General features: G+C 41.4%; 1 protein-coding gene across 8 annotated transcripts; it reads left to right on the top strand.

Moving 5' to 3' along the window:
* The first annotated feature begins 437 nt into the window (after positions 1 to 437).
* Positions 438 to 8980, top strand: LOC115743867 (probable serine/threonine-protein kinase PIX13). Of its 8 annotated transcripts, XM_048272976.1 has the most exons (9): positions 438 to 450; positions 3455 to 3457; positions 5271 to 5580; positions 5927 to 6072; positions 7521 to 7605; positions 7742 to 7836; positions 8080 to 8143; positions 8297 to 8399; positions 8619 to 8980. In XM_048272976.1, the coding sequence occupies exons 3-9, from the start codon at positions 5482 to 5484 to the stop codon at positions 8771 to 8773; spliced, it is 747 nt and encodes a 248-aa protein (XP_048128933.1). In that variant the 5' UTR covers positions 438 to 450; positions 3455 to 3457; positions 5271 to 5481; the 3' UTR covers positions 8774 to 8980. The 8 variants fall into 8 exon arrangements, 4 of the variants coding, with proteins under 4 accessions (XP_048128933.1, XP_048128909.1, XP_048128955.1 ...); XM_048272952.1 differs by lacking the exons at positions 438 to 450; positions 3455 to 3457 and adding an exon at positions 4042 to 4286; XM_048272998.1 differs by lacking the exons at positions 438 to 450; positions 3455 to 3457 and adding an exon at positions 4042 to 4286 and having other exon boundaries at positions 5260 to 5580; positions 5926 to 6072.
* Positions 8981 to 16662: the final 7682 nt, after the last annotated feature.

Genomic DNA, 16662 nt, shown 5'->3' with positions numbered 1-16662 from the left:
TCAAGGGTCGGCTTCTTCATCAACTATGAATCACCGACATTTTATGGAGGTCTACGTGTCGTGTGCTACACATTCTCCGACATGCGACCGATCCGTGGTCGGCGCTCTAGATACGCTAGTGACACTCAGTCCAAAGATTCCGACATGTCATTTTGACATGCACCAGCTAATTTTAAGCATTTGTTAGGGATCAAAATATAAATTTATCAGAAATATATATACTTAAGTTATATACCCAACCATTCTAAAAATAATATACTCAGCCAACAATAATAATAATAATAATAATAATAATAATAATAATAATAATCGTGATATAACAAATAAAGAAGAAGAAACTCATCAACGATATAATTTATGATGTATATGTAAAAATACACATTTAATATATAACGTATTTCAATGTATTGAAATTCTCTATTTTTTTAGAATGACGTGTCGACATATCGTGTCGCATATCGCGTGTTGGTGTCGATGCTACTTAGATCATTAATGGCATGATTCGATCCGTGGTGAAAAAAAAAAAGTATAGTCGATTTTTATATGGCCTCGCGCTCATAGCAACCCTTCCTCATGTAGACATTAGAGCATTATACTCCGTTAGGATTTAGGTTGCATCTCATTATATTATGCATCCATAGGTTAAAGGTTGACTTTTTGGTCAAATCGAGAAGCGCATACTTTCTTCGGGGTGTGTTCATATCGGGTATGCCGAGGGATTAGCTGAAGCAAGGCTGGGAGATAATCTAAGTCGAGGCATTCGATTCCGAGAAAAAGAGAAGCCGACAGTTCGTGCTCAAATATGTCATGCTTGTACAGGAAGAAATTGCCTCGAAAGTTCTAAACCTATTGCACTTTTATCAATTCAGTCCTTTAAATTTTCGATTCTGCCAATTGAGTCTTCACATTTTGCTAATTGAGTCCCTTCAACCGAATATCTTTGACATGGACGCCAAAAATTGTGTCATAAACCCTTTTCACATTTTACCAATTGAGTCTATCCGGCCAATTTTGATCAAAAATCGTTGACATGGATGCCGATCTCCTACACAGCATGACTGGTGCTAATGTGGACAATTTTTAATGATATTTTAATATTTTTTAATAACTTTTTTTTTATGTAATTTATTTTTTTTACAGCTATGACCGGCGACGTGGCCGGCTACCAGGTGAACTTTCTCTGGCACGGCCACTCATTCTTTAGTCAGCATCTCCACTAGTTGCAGGTGTGTAATGCTGTTCACCGGGGAGACAACCTTTCTCCTTCCATTTCAGGATTTGGATTTTGTAAAGCAATATCCGATCCCTATGTCACCGTCGTTATGACTCAGCAAGCCAGGCCAGTTATGTTTAGTCGTGCTATTCTTAGGGAGAAAGTTCAGGGAGCCATTGTAGCAAGTCCAAGGTCCTTAGTGAATACTACGAACAGGATACACATAATGAACAAGAGGAACAGTCACCGACGGTGGTGATCTCGCTAGCCATTTTCGATTCCCTCCAAGTGTGCGGAGGTCGGCCTTCTTTCGCGAGCGAAATGCAAATGAAAGGAAAAAAAAAAAGGTCCTTACCACAGCCCAGAACATATGGGTTATCCCATTTTCGAAGGCTTTGATACCGGTGCTCATTCGGCCGGCACTCCGCTCGCCGCTTGGGCCGATCGGAGAGGAACAAGTGCTCCGATCGTTGACTTTACCCAAGTATACGGCCCGAAGGCATTTGACTAGTGGTTAGGCTGCTTGATGGTACCTCAGTAACTCACTCCGGCCAAAGGTGGGGAAAATCGCTTCTATTCTCTTGAAAAAGAGAGTGTAGAGTTCCTGATCTTCCCTCGGGTACTTTTCCTTTTTTTTTTTTCAGTCATTTCTTTATGTGTTTGAAGTGAATAAATTTCAAATTATCTAGAATCTTGGGACACCACATTTAGATATTTCTAAACACAAGAACACGCGTGTCGGGGGATTTCTCCTCGAGCTGTTTTGACTTTTCCCACCGGAGAAGCGTATTTGTTAGCTTGATAGATTCATAATTGATTGGATCATTGATGGAAGTTATATCCAAGTATCAAATCTCAACCCTTTTGTTCGTTGCGATGTAAGAGAATATAATTCTGTATATGACGACGATATCTTTAGGTTATCAAAAGGCGTGTTCCGGCCAGGATTCTAGGTTTTCTTATGACTGTTTTGCCAAAATTTAGAAATTACTCTACTTGAAAGTCTTATTGGAATTATTTGAAATAACATTAAGCACTAACACTGACACAACATTACAAAACATTTGAGGTGTGCAGCATGTAAAATAGCTCTTTGGGTGGGGCCTTGAAATGTAGAGGGTAGAGATTAAAAAGTGTCAAAGCGAGTACTCTTTAGTATATGCTTTGTCTATTAATTTAAGCTTAGTCGTGGTTTCGTAAAACCTCATAATATTTATATTGATTTAAAAAAAATGTATTAATATTGGAAGTCTCTCGTCATTATTGCCATCCCCACGTGTGCATGGTAGACAGAAAGAGACATTGCACTTTCTCTTTGTCGGTCAAAAGAGGTATCGCTCTTTCAATCATGATTGATGGATTGTGAAACGAAGTCAAAGGACACGGAAAGGAAGGATCTTTTTCTTTGTCTTATTGAGATAAATAATAATAGTAATGGGGCCGAACTAGAACTTATTATAATTGTAATTAAAAAAAGATATATTAAATGAAATCTTACTTTGCCTTCTTTTTTTTTTTATAGTTAACTGGACATTGGAAGAGACTTTTTTAATTTTTTTGGTTCCAAGACAACGGTAAATTTGGCCGGTTGATCAGGTAACCGCGAGCTCATTCAGGTTGTTGATTTTGCGAATAATAAATAATTCGATGAATATTTCTTTATAAATGATCATTTGTGTCGCTTGATAATTAATCAATAAAAAATGTTAATTATTTTCCTAAACGACAAAACGTTCGTTCATTTTCTGTGGGCGACACGAGCGATCATTTTTATAAAAACATTTTATTTCGAGAATTGCTAATTTTTTTCCGTGAAACAATAAGCCCGAAATAGTTAGTCAACGAAGAGCGTTTAAATTAAATTGTCGGAATATTTTCGCGGACGATAAAAACGTTTTTTCGTGAGCGATACGGAGGGCCATTTTTAGGAAAATATTTTTCGAGCCATTCATTTTTTCGCGAAATAAACGGAATCTTAATCATAACTATTTTTCTTTTCCGGAGTAGTAATCGATAACTGGTGCTAAATAAGCTTCCCAGAGGAGTCGAATCCACTTTGACGTGGTGCTCCCATTGGGACTTGTTAGCAGGCGAATCCAATTCAACGTCCGTCTCCGGAGGCTCGGCAAATGATCTTTGCTTTCCTTTTTCACGTTACACAGGAGGCGAGCGGATGCCCCTTGAATTCTTACCGAATCCTGCGAATCGGTCACCTCATAAGCTATTGTGAACCCATTTGAGCTGGTTAGGTGCCCCTTTTCAGCGTAAATTCATTTCAGGGCTCTTTATTTATTTATTTATTTGTGGAATCATAAAAATAATCATTTTTCATGTATATATATAAAATATATATTTTTTAATATACAACGTGTCCCAGCGTATTAATTAAGTCCACGCAATTTGCATTAATTTAATCCTAAACTTTTTTTTTATTAATTAAGTCATAAAATTTTTGCATTTGTGTCCATTCAATCCGTCCGGCAAATTTTGGGAGGAAATAGCCGACAAGGAGGCCGGATGTCCTACGTGGCATGACCAACGCTGAAGTGGACAATTTTTAATAATATTTTAGTCTCTTAATCTTTTTACTTTAATTTTTTGTTTTACTTTTCTTTCTTTTTTTTCTTTTCTTCCCTTCTACCTTCTTTCTCTAGCTGGTCGTTGGACCTAGGCGACTGGCCAGATGTGAGGTGCGGGCCGGTGAGGGCCACCTTGGTGGCCCTCGCCGGCCCTTGCCTCTAGCTAGTCACTGAGGTCTGGGGACTGGTTAGAGAAAGAAGGAAGAAGGGAAGGAAAAAAAGAAAGAAAGAAAAAATGAATGAATAAATCTTCGAATGGGAATCGTAAGAATTGGGCTGTGGATAAAGGGTGCTCGAAGCCTCGAGGCCCATGTGAGGCCACTCAGCCCATCTAATGGGGTTCTTCTGTTCCCTGCAGAGGGGAGGCCGAAGATCAGAAAACAGAAAAGCATTGGCAGAAAGTGAGGAGGAAAAAGTAGAAAGGCAGGATCTTTTGCATGCGCGCTGTGAGCGTCACGACGACAGGTCGGCTTAGCTTCGTTTCGCAGTATTCGGTAAGAATTCAAACTCTTTATTGATTCAATCGAAGGAAGTTTTTTTTTTTGTAGTTAAGCGAATTCTGGGTTGCTAAGTTCAATCTGAGAGTTAGTTTAGCTGCAAAATCATGTGGTAATGAAAATTGGTTGTGTCGTGGAGCCGTGAGATTTTACAAACGTCAGATTTGGCGTTACGGTTTGGTTGGATTGAATTTTTGAAGTTGCCCGCGCTGCTGGAACCAGGTACTGATTACCGTGTGCGTTTGGCGCTGCTTTTCTTCCACCCATGACTTGTGCGTTTTTAGGATGTAATCTCCAGTTGGTCTTGGCCACCTTACGATAATTCTGAACTTCAACTGGTGATTCCATGGGTTAAAGTTCTGAGATTTGGTTGTTTTTGTTGGATATGAGTAAAGCAAGTAGGAAACTTTGTCACGGAATTTTGGTTTTAGTTCCTCCTGTGGCCGGACTATGTTACCCTCCTCATTTGGTTGATGAATAGATTAAGTTTTGATGCTTTAGCTGGAATACTGAGGTAAAAGAAAATAAGAACGAAATTGTGACGAGAAATGAGAATAATGTGATTGAGCGAGCAGATATGAACGAGGAGAAGAAGTAGGCATTTGCTACGAGAACGAACATATTGGTTATGGTGTACTTGTGGAATATGTATGATATGCAATATGGACTCAGTCCCAACGGAGCATTAGGGATGGAAGGTCTGCTTAATATTGTGTCGAGTTTCAATGCAAGAGCTTGAATCATAAATATACATCTTATTGATGTTCTGCATCTTACTAGTTATTGTGCTCCTGCTTTCTGAATAATCCTGAAATTCATGCAACCTCTAACCTACGGACAAAGCGGATTATGGAGGAATATGCTCCCTGACTCTTTTTCCCGCCGGCTGACATCTCTCTAACTCAATTAGTTCCTGCTCGTCTCTGCTCCTGTCTTCAGCTCAAATTCTTCATCTTTTTCTCTTCACTAGTGTAATCACAGCAGTACCAGCTGTGACTATTAAGCAGCTCGTAATCTTCTGAGGTTGGCCTGAGCAGGAGCTTGTGAGGGAGGTCGAATGAGTCTATTCCAAATGGTTATGTTGCTCCCACTTCAGAAGTCAGAGTCTTTAGTTTTGCAGAGGTAAAAGTTGCAACAAGAAGCTTCAGATCTGATACAATTCTCGGCGAGGGTGCTTTTGGTGGAGTTTTCAATGGCTGCCTTGATGTTAGGGGTCTTCCCAGAGCAAACGAATGACTCCAATTACCATAAAAAAGTTGAACCCAGAGAGCAAGTATTCAAAAAGTGGAAGGTAATAATTTCCTCTCAGGAAAACTTGGGTGGCATGTGCTTTGTATTATCTAATGTTAGCACTGTTGTTTTTTCAGCAAGGAGCTCTATTATGCTGGTAATACGTAGTTTGTTTTAGAAAACTGAGGATGAAATTTTAGTGACCTTTTTTGTGGCTAGATTGTTCTGGTTTTGTGTGGCTAATTTCATTGGAAGCTCACTATCTCAGTTTGCTTTCTCCCTTTCGAGAATATATGCTGTTGCCCAACTGAACACGTATTTCTGGGGTTTTGACCAATGATGTGAACCAGATAATTCTGTTAGGATTGCAATTGACAGTGCTTGCTCCTATTATCCTTTAACTTGGGGTCCGTGACTTGTCCTATGACCACGAGCAATTCTATGGAAGAGCTTGGAGAAAAGTGAGCTTGCTTCTCCGTTGCATGGTTCAAGTCCGCATAAAAACATTAAAAAATCTTGTGAGATTCTGTTTTCAAGGACTTCTGGGATTAGTGTAAGTCCTCTGCAGACATGCAGTAGAAGAGTGAAAATTTGCCTATCCTACGCCTGGTACCGTTAGTTTTTCGGTGTTTATTTTATCTGTATTCAAAATAAAAAAACAGCAGGCACGGTGCTAGGTGAAATACATGGCTCATATAAGTTTCTGTAAGCATGTACTATTGGAGATTCAAATAGTCAAAAAAGTTCGAGAAGAGCTGCTTTCACCATTGAGATGAACAGGTTGTCAGGATGTAAAGTGATGAGACGCAAATGGTTAAGGCATATCTGTTTTGGAAAGCATATTTGAGTGGCCGTCTGGGGGTGTGTGGATGAGAAGGCAACCTGCTGCAAATTTTTAAATGTAGGAACTCTTCTTGCATCCCACAGAAGGAATTTAGGCCCTGCATCAGAAACTATTGTGACTTATATTATTGCTTGTTAAGCTAAATTCAGAGGATGCCACTTCAATATACCTGAAACATTGAATCCCAATATGAGTTTTATGACATTAGAGCCACTTCTGGAATTTCTCAACATAGTTCTAGGAACTAAAACCATCCTTAGTGAGGATATTTTATTTGTGAAAAAATATGCTGGCCGCCCCTGAAAGTGAGGTGAAATAATTGTTTGAGTCCAAACTTATGCTACTTTAGGAGACACTGAACATATCTATCCTTCTTCATGTATCCTTGGAAGAAGGAATACGATTATGTGGTTTCTTTTTCATGAATCGCCTGGTAAAAGGAGGTTGACATGTTATTAGCATACGAGTCTTTTAAAAGGGAAAAGATGAGGAGGGAAGGACTTAGCCTCGACATAAATCAAATTTAGCATTTGAATTTTTCAAAATTGATCATCACTCAAGATGCTATTGTCTTTCTTGGAAGGTGGACATCAACTTTGCACTACACAAGATGAGGGCATTCTTTTCTCATGTTACATATCAAAGCTTGTTTGGTTCTGCGTTTTAGATGCTACATGGTCACCCATACAGTCATCAATCTCATCCTTTATTGGCTTTGCCGATGCCAAAATCGCTCGAGGGATTTTTACTGGCTTTATAACTAGGATGAGCACTTTAGATTTGCTTACTTCTTGGTTTACATGAATTTGAGGTTGTGTAATTACAAAAAGGCATGTGAAATTCAACCCGCATTTGTCAGGATTTACTATTGAACATGAGTGATGATGCATCATTGAATATTTCATCCCAGTTTTTATTGCAGATTATTTGCTACCACAAAAAATTTGTAGGGTGCATCCACGGTAGATGGCTCTTAGGGTGCCATTGTGGGTTTCTTTAATTTCTTATCACACAATTGGCCGTTCTATCTCCTCTCTTTTTCTGTGGGGGATGCCTGTTTGCTTTTTATTCTGAAAAAATATGAAATTATGAGGTTTTGCCCTATTTTGGTATGAAAGTATTAACGTCTTGTGGTCATTGGTGAACTTCCTGGGCAGCTTATCTCGTCCAAACATTGTCAGGCTAATGGGATACTGTTTGGAGGATAAAGAACTACTTCTTGTCCATGAGTTCATGCCAGAGGTTATTCTAAAGAACCACCACTTTGGAAGTTATGTTCTTTCTTTGATAATATATACATGCTTGCCTTAAATTTATTGCAAATATGGTCTTTTGTTGTTTCAATGTACTACACAAACATATGTCTTTCCTGCTGCAGGGGGGCTCGGCCATTGAACCACTTCCATGGGTCATGCGGATGAAAATTGCGACAGGAGCAGTGAAAGGCCTCACGTTCTTGCACCTGTTAGGCAGGCTAATAATCTGCAGACATATCAATCCCCCAAACATATTGCCGGACTGAGTAAGTTTCACGTTCGCTACTTGGGTTAAATTAAGCAATACCACATCGTTGTTACCTTTAAGATTTGGTTCCAAAATCCTGTCCTGAAATAACTCACATAACTTTGCAACATCCCTCCTTTTGCAATTCCCTCCTCCATTCTGGAAGCAGCAAGAATTTGAAACCTTATGCGTTCAGGTTTTCATTCTGGCCAGGTTTTCACATATAACACAGGAGTTACCATTGCAAAGCATCTTTGAAACCTGGTTCGTCTCACGAGTATGTTTTCCTCATTTTTTCGGTCGGGAGGCCTTTGTGGTTATGGTCGTCTGAAATTTGATGTTCCCAAGCTACTCTTTTCATAGGCAGTTTATAGCACCAGTCATTGGCCCGAGCTAAGCTTTTCAAATCTGCATTACGCCAAAATATCAGATTTTAGGTTGGCAAGAAAGGGTCCAGACGAAAGACAGATCACAAGTGACAACACAGGTTATTGGATCTTATGGCTATGCGGCACCCGAGTATGTAGCCACAGGTATGCTTGGGGTGATCGTAGTAGAGAACATTGCACTTTGGACTTAGTTTGACCATGGCTGAAGCCAAGTTTAACAAATTCCTGTTAGATTATCACATCATTCTGTTTGACCAGGTCACTTATATATGAAGAGCAATGTCCATAGTCTCGGGATGATAGTGGTTGAGCTTTTGACGGGAATGCCAGTGTATGATGCATAATCGTCTGCCTGATCAGTAGATTTTGGGGAGGGGGTCAAGCCTCATCTGTCTATAATGAAATTGACTAGAATCAATGTGCTCACGACCGGAAGAGGCACTCTGAAGGATGCTCCTTACGAAGCTGCACCAGCATCCCAATGTCTCCGGTATTGCCCAAGCACCGGCCATCGATGAACGAAGTCATGGAAACCCTGGAAAGAATCAGTTGCAGCTGATAGGAAACGCTGTAGCATAGACGATTGATCCCAACTCGGCTGTCTTTCTCGGACACGGTCAGTAACTCTTTATTTATCACTTCCGATCATTGCACATCACTCTCTACTCTATGAACTGGCTTAGCCTGGCCAATGGATATGCTTGTTGGCACAAATAGGACTGACCCAATCCATTCCTCAAGTTTAAAGTTCGGCCATGTTGATTTTGTGTGTGTGTGTGTGGCGGTGTGACTGATAGAGAGAGAGAGGGTAAGCCCGTGCCATCACGATTTGGCCGAAAGTGGCCTTGTTCTCCGAGCTCAAGAATTTAGTCGAGCGGCTCTAGTCTGCCCAACAAAATCGAGTTAGCTCTCCGTGCCCGAGTCACCGCCCAAAACCCCGCCAACATGTCCTGCCGGTGACGCCTTAACTGCACGGTAAGGCAAGCTGTGTTTGCGAGGCCGGTTAAGAAAAATTAATTATTTTAGAACGATCTTTAAGCATTAAGGGATTCCAAATGCTCATATCTCAGACATAAAAAAAAGTTACAAGAGCAAAAAGACATCCTGACGGGGGCACTGGAAATAATTAAGAACTGGCGGTGGTGGTCTGATTTGGAATGTTCCGCGTGCCGTTAAGAATTTAGATTTCCCCACCTGTGCCGAGCATTTTCTAGAAAAAGGACATCCCCTGTAACTGTCACACGTGACAGAACTCCCAAGAATCTGTCCAATCTAAGGTATATCCTCTTTTTGCCGTGTGGGGCCCATGTGTCCCCATCACTTGCGCTACTTAGAAAGGCCCAATCGAACATCATTAAAAAGGTACTCGTCATCGTTTCTGGCCGTGGCTCATAATTTAATATTATTCTCACCAACAATAAAAAATTATTATGCTAATAAAATTCAAAGATTAATATACCGAAAGTGTAAATGACATTATATTTGTCAGGGTAGAGAGAGCGAGTCAGAGAGAGATTCCTGTTTCAATGTACGTGTGTAACAAAGTCTGATTTCACTGGCTATTAAATTGGATCGAGAAAACTATATACTCTCCATTCCTTTTACCGCTCGTTGACAACAATAACTCTAAAATAAGACGATGATAATTGCTGGTAAAGAGACAGATGGTAGAGGCAAAGATGGCCGGGTTCTTGGCTCACTTGAGCTTAACGCCCTGCAGAATCTTGATTGCACGGTCTTTGACTTCCTTGACCTTACTCCAAAAAGAGCCGATCAATGCCGTCTGCGCGCTTGCCGGAACACCAGTCCTGCAAAACGTGGCGAAGTGCTCGCAGTTGTTATTCAAGAGGTCGTACTCGCCGAAGCTGTCTCCCGCGAGAAGCTCCCAAGCCTTGTTCACGACTTCGTCGGGCAGTCTCATATCGGGCAAGGTCGTGCAGGTCCCCGCTCTGGTCAGGCAATACACCAGCAGTGGCCGCCCGTATGCATACAAGTGGAGGGAGTGGAGTTGGTCGCCTTCTGTCCGGAAGGATTGGAGAGAAGTCTTGTCGACTCCTGTTCTTGTGAAGTGAATCACGTAGCCGCCTCCAATGTAGATTCCTGTCCGAATCAATGGTGAGCACTGAGCATGGGCGACGTAGAAAAAGAAACAATGGTCCCCAATCCCCGATAGCAAATATTTACGGACTTCACTAACAGGGAATGAGAAGCGGATCTACGTGGCCCGACGAGCGAGGGAGGATTATCACAAGAGAAACACATTTTATAGTTGTGTTTGGCCCAAAGACTTAAATACCATGGTTAAGCGAAAATAATTTTCAGGAATTTTTTTTTTTAACTTTCCGGCGTTTGATCCATAAAAAATAAATGAGTCGAGAAAAATATTTTCTATATGTGAAAAAAAAAATACCTTATAAAGTTAGAAAAAAGATTTCTTCTATTTGAGAAGAAGAAAATATTTTCTCTTATCTTTCTTCCCTCCATTCTTTTTCTATTTTAATAATTTCTATCTTCGAATCTTTTATTTTTTTTTATAATTTTTTGTATCTTTTTCTTGTCTCTTTTTTCTTTCTTCCACTTCTTCCTCTGGTGGACTGTCGACGGCCGACGACCGTCTACCTGCTCGGCTTGTTCTAGCCTCGCCAGATCTGGCAAGGCGAGGCTTTGCTCGAAAAAACCCATCTCATCATCCCCTGCCCTCTGCGCCTCTTCCACCCTCGCCACTGACGGACCCCGACCAGACCGGCGGGATGATGGCAACGACTGCCATAGATGAGCGTCGACCTCTCTCGCCAGCCAGGCCGATGGCAACGCTAGCGTCCGGATCTGGCAAGGCTTGGCCTCACTCAAGACCGGCGAGTCCTCGCCACAGGCTGGAGTTGCTTGAGCTCGCCGGCCCAAGCAAGGCCTGGCCGCCAACTCCGCTGGTGGGGATGGTGGGAGAGGCGCGAAGGGCGGGGGATGACGAGATGGGTTTTTTTTTAGCAAGAGGGACCGGAGGTTGACGCCGGGGAACATGGCGACGGCGATCGGAGAGAATAACAGGTGGAGGCGGCGGCTTGAGGGCGACGGCGGAGAGGGAGGTGTCAGAGAGATTGTACGTGTAGTAGAAGCATATGCGGAGCTGGGGAGGTGGGTGCAATTGACGGTAGAGCTTCTTCGTAAACTTCTGGGACGTGCAGGTGAAGGAGTGGGCCGGAGGCAGAAGGATGCAGAGAGAGAGAGAGGCCATTATTGTTGCTAATGACAATGGAAAAGGGAAGGAAGAGGTGGCTAACCGTGGTGTGTGTAGAGGCCATGCCGCCGGTAAGTGTAAATATGATCCCCGGGAGTAAGCTCTCCCTGGCCTATCACGGTCCACCACGACAGCAGCATCCATATTGCGAGTAACTTGTAGATTATCCGATCCGCCATTTTTATCCCTCTGGGTCCTTCTTGAGCTGTTTTTGAGTAGGAACTGTTGGTTTTTTTTTTTGGGGGTTGGGGGTGGTTTGTGTGTTTTTCTTGGTCGCGACCAAGTGATTAGAGGATTTGGATAAGTTAAGGGCACCTTGGGTCTGGCTTGGTGAAGAGAGAGAGAGAGAGAGAGAGAGAGAGAGCTGGGTTTTACGCCGAAGAAAAATGAGGGAGTTGCAGAGAATGATACTGGTGAGAAGCGGTGAAGTTATTAATGGTTCAGATGTTTGAAATGGAATCAAGTCGACACTTTTCGGGTTTATGTTGCTCGGGTTTGGCCTGAGAAAGCCTGCCTTTCATCAGCACCATCTCTCGTGTGCAATGCTGTGAATTAGCTGGGAGTGGGACAAAGATATCACCGACCATTTCCTTGGATAGGGAAGACTTTCTCTTCGTGTTCAATGGGACCACGCCCCGCCACACGTGCCCGGCGATCACTCGTGGGAAAGGCAACACCATGCAAAGCCAGAGTAGAGAGCAAGGAAGGACAAGATTACATGACGATATCGAAAGCACGAGCTATGGTGTAATCTGGCTCGCCGTCGCCGTCGTCGTCTCTGGTTTGCCGGCATTTAATTCGGGCCCATCAACGAGACGCACAATGCGTCCAGAAAAAGTGTTAATGAATCCCATACAATCACACCCAACTTATTGGATTTTATCCTAGGCTGCTCGTTTTGCTGCTTTCGACAAGACGAATTACACTTTTTTTTTGGTACTGCAACAGAGATGGCAACAGACGGACGGATATTATTGATGTTCCACATCTATGTACGGCTAGATCTGATTGTGGACATGGTTGCTGATAGGCCCGCTCGAGCCACAGTGGTCCAAACGTCACCTATAAACAAAACGTTTAGTTATAGAGGCCAGGCCAAGCCCAGCATGTCATACATTAAAAAAAAATTTATTTTGGGCAACTCTTTAGCCTGATTTATGAGCTATGGGAATTTCACGTCTGAAAGTCCTCTGTTGGGTGCGTCTCGATTTTGATGATACATGATTTTTGGCACTGATTAAAGAATAGATTAATTGACCAAAAAGAAAAAAAAAAGAAAAGAAAAAGAAAAGAAAATGGGGAGTGGGCTTTTGACTTTGACCAGATGAGACATTTCCAAACGGGACGATGTTGCTTCTTGTCGTGGATTTTCGTTTGCGCACGTTCTGGTTCGGCCACTATCGGCCATGACAATCATCGTCCTAATCGAAGAACTCCATGATTGCTTGACGGGCTCACCTCGGAATATATATATATTATTTTTTCGTTTCCGAGACTAAACTTACTTTTTTTGATTTCTTGATAGGTTGATGTCGCTCATTAATCAAACCCGACGTCCTCATCCTTTATTTTTTCTTTTTTCTTTTTCGGTCGGAGTCCTCATCTATTTCATCCTTTTCCTTTTCGTTCGATGAGAGGAAAGGCCTCTGTTCTAAAGTGCAATAGAATTTAGCATCCACCTCTTGCGATAAACTCCTACAAAAGTAGAGAGACCATCACGTATCGAGATCACGTACGACACATGTCGCGCAAAATCGAGCCGCACATAGCTAGGAAGGTCGGGTGAGACGACAAAAGATAAAGAATCGTCGTCGTCGAAGGGGAAACAAAACCATTGAAATCAACAGAAAATGCTATTCTCTTTTTATTTTTTTTTTGCCCTTTTCTCGATGTTGGTTCAAGTGAATTGTAATCTTAAAGAGAAGAAGTTTATAGCCCATAATAATGAAACAGCACTGGGTGGAACAGTGGCATATGTCGACATACACACACGCCAAGTATACTTTATAAAAAAAAAAAAAAATTCTGAATCGGGTGCATGGTGACGACATCCCTCGGTGGGTCCCATCATCTGTCAGTGTCATCCTCGGATGTTGACAATTTTCGTAGGTCTGTCTTTTTTCAGGAAATAAAAGAGAAAACCGAATATCCACGTCGATGCGACCAGATATTCTGTCTCACGCGAGAGAGCAAAAGTCAAAGCAACAGGTTTCTTCTTGCGCACGTCGATCGATAAGTCAAGCAAAAAGACATCGATTCCCCCGGCTCCGTTGGACGGGATGACATGATCGATTCGGGCCGTCCAAATAAAAAATGGATGGTCCGGATTGATTCATATCACTTTTTCAAAATTTTAAAATTTCCTGTCAAAAAATTTTCCTCCCTTTTAAAAGATGATATGGATAAATTTGGGTCGTCCATTTTGAAATGGACCGCCCAAATCCATCAATATCTCCCCTACCTTTATGGTAGGGGATCCGGATCCCCGTTGAATGGTGTGAAGTACATGATTCTTTTGGAATCAATCTTGAACCATATGCTAGAAAGTTGTAATTGTAACAATCCCGAACGATCCACTGCATCGGGACCCCTTTCGACACCCGCACAATAGCTATTATTTTCACGTTCAACCAGCACTGAAATGCTTATTCCTAGTCGAAATTGGTAAGTTTCTTTCTACCCGTGTCTTTATGAAAGGCTTGCGATTTATTGCACTAAAGCAAAAACTTTCAGTGAATTATTGAAGCTATCGAAACAGTACCAAATACCTACGTTAACGAAGGTGGGACGCCTCTTGTGAGTTTTAATGGACTGTGGGCCCGGCTTTCTAGTGAGAATCTTCGATAAATTATATGTTGATAGTATCAAACCCGTACATCTACTTTAGTTTATTCTGGGAGATGAGAAAGTCCGTCCATTTTTCAATGGTTCCGCACATTGAAAACTTTGATTCTCCCTCACCCTATTTGACAATATCATCAATTTTTTCTTCATAGGAGGTACGTACCTACGTATGAACTTTGCCTTTTGACAGTCTGTTTCTCCATATTTGACTAGTGGTTAGACAGTTTCTATGCTCTTTTCGAACAGAAAGAGGGGGTTTGACTAACCATCCTTGATAACAAGAAAGTTCTATTTTACCTAGCTTCTCGAGGAAGGTCAAAAAGGCTGCGCTTGCTTTGGTTTCAGTAGTTTTATTTGACTTGATTAGCTAACGCTAGAGTAGGCAGGATCGATCCTAGCACCCCGAAGTTCTTATATCTAAAAATAGAACGCGCACACACCGATAGGCCGTGCTCTTATTCGCACCAAACATGTTTGGATTAGGATGGCAAATCGAGTTAGCGTGGGAGCTCGGTGTTCGGTTATGGATTTGGTGGCGTAAAGGTGGTGATGAAAGTCCGACCTAGGCCATCCAAAAATTATGAAACGCATTCAGGCATTGGTTCGAAGTTAAGATGACATTTTCTTAGTTTTGTGGTCCATTTAAGTATAAGACTATTGTTTACTTTTTTATCTTATCGACGACGTGTATTAAATCTTTTTTATTCGTAGTTTCAAATATACTTTTCAACTATCGATTCTTGAAGACTTGATTCGCAAGAGTCAAAACTGTTTGGCGTGCAATATATAACTACCACTCAAATATGTTTTAATAGAGGGATAAGAATAGCTACGCATACTTTTTCAATAAACATTAGTTTATAAAACAGAAAAAATTCAAAAAATGAAAAGAGATTGCAAAAGGAAAGACGGTAGCGAGTCAACTCAACGAAAATGCCCGCTCGCTCTTTGTCCTCGGGCGGTGTTTAATTTTTATTTTTTTATTTTTTAGCGAGTCAAGACCGAGTGAAATGAAGATAGAAATATTGGAGCTGGAAAACGGACATACGTTGAATATAAAATCCTTACGTAAAAGGCTACTCCTAGGAGGAACGGTAGGTTTATTTCTTATCATGTCTTTACGAAGGACTTGCGGTTAATGACACCAAAGTAAAGGCTTTCGATGAACTATTGAAGCTATCGAGCTAGTATCAAATGCTGACAGTAACGAAGGTTACCGACCTTCGGTGGACGCAGCGGTGTCAAAGAGCACGTAGCAAGTAACGGCGACTGAAAGGCCGTTGCGCGCTAGCTTGTATGGAGTAGGAGTGCTCCTTTTATTGGCACCAAACATAAAGAACAAAGAAGTAGTCGAACGTAGAAGAAATTACGCCAGTTTTAAGGACTTTCCCCAAAATAGAGCAAAGTCAATGGAATGACCGGTCTCTAGAAGAGAAATATTTCCTTGATGACAAATGTTACGAATGTTCTACCAAATCGAGTCTCTATCCCCATAAGCGAATTAGACCGAATGAGTGGGTAGCTAAAGGTTATGGTACGTAAATTATTAGAACAGACACGTGTGGGTGTGTTAAGTCTCCCATCAATGGACCCGCCATATTCAAATTATTAATACCAAAATCTGACTGATCTAAGTTCTTGAAGTTGCATGAATTTTCTAATCAAGTCTCATGTTGGACTTTAAATCTGGTTATTTAAATCCGATATATCAATCGGGGTGGGCAAGATCTAGTTAATTGAAACCGATGTATTCATCCGATGAACAAATTAGTTAGTTTCAATTGACCCGATTAGAACCCAAAGGAACTTGATTATATGTAACGATCTCAATTGTGATTTTGATGTCCATGAGTGTTATAATCCAGGAGTACAACACCTAATTGACGATATGCTTTGCCTAATATGTTGGGAAAGTCTCGGGTGAAATGAAATAGGGTATATTTCATGAAAGACGCATTTCATAGTATTTGGCAATCACGGCGGAATCCACTTATAGTAGGACTCTGCTTTATGAAAGGGTTTCGTTTTAATTTTGACAAGTGAACGGCACTTTGTCGACATATATGGGAATTTCCCCATTTAAAAAAGATGGCAACGTAAGTGAGATGACAATTAACGGTTTGACACGCAAGTCCCCAGACAGAGGGGGTATGATGGACGTGAGGTCATGTTTTGTTTTCATCCTCCATTTCAACGCACGTTAAAGCACATCTCATGCGACTCGTCTGAAAATGGTCCTCCGTTGTTAGGGTTTGGTCAGAAAAAGTCTGCATTCATGATTAATCGAAAGCACTAATCGGTTCAATGCACGTTTTGCTTCCGTGATAT

Source organism: Rhodamnia argentea, chromosome 1, assembly GCF_020921035.1.
Source record: "Rhodamnia argentea isolate NSW1041297 chromosome 1, ASM2092103v1, whole genome shotgun sequence".
Classification (NCBI taxonomy): domain Eukaryota; kingdom Viridiplantae; phylum Streptophyta; class Magnoliopsida; order Myrtales; family Myrtaceae; genus Rhodamnia; species Rhodamnia argentea.
Note: the sequence above shows the minus strand (reverse complement) of the source record. Positions and strands in the feature narration are given on the sequence as shown.

What these genes read in the sequence shown, in the direction of transcription:
- LOC115743867 (XM_048272976.1), top strand. Translation starts at nt 5,482, where the DNA reads ATGGCTGCCTTGATGTTAGGGGTCTTCCCAGAGCAAACGAATGACTCC. An exon ending in CAAGGACTTCTGGGATTAGT is followed by an intron (nt 6,073 to 7,520) that starts GTAAGTCCTCTG and finishes CTTCCTGGGCAG; the next exon opens with CTTATCTCGTCCAAACATTG. An exon ending in ACCCGAGTATGTAGCCACAG is followed by an intron (nt 8,400 to 8,618) that starts GTATGCTTGGGG and finishes CCTGATCAGTAG; the next exon opens with ATTTTGGGGAGGGGGTCAAG.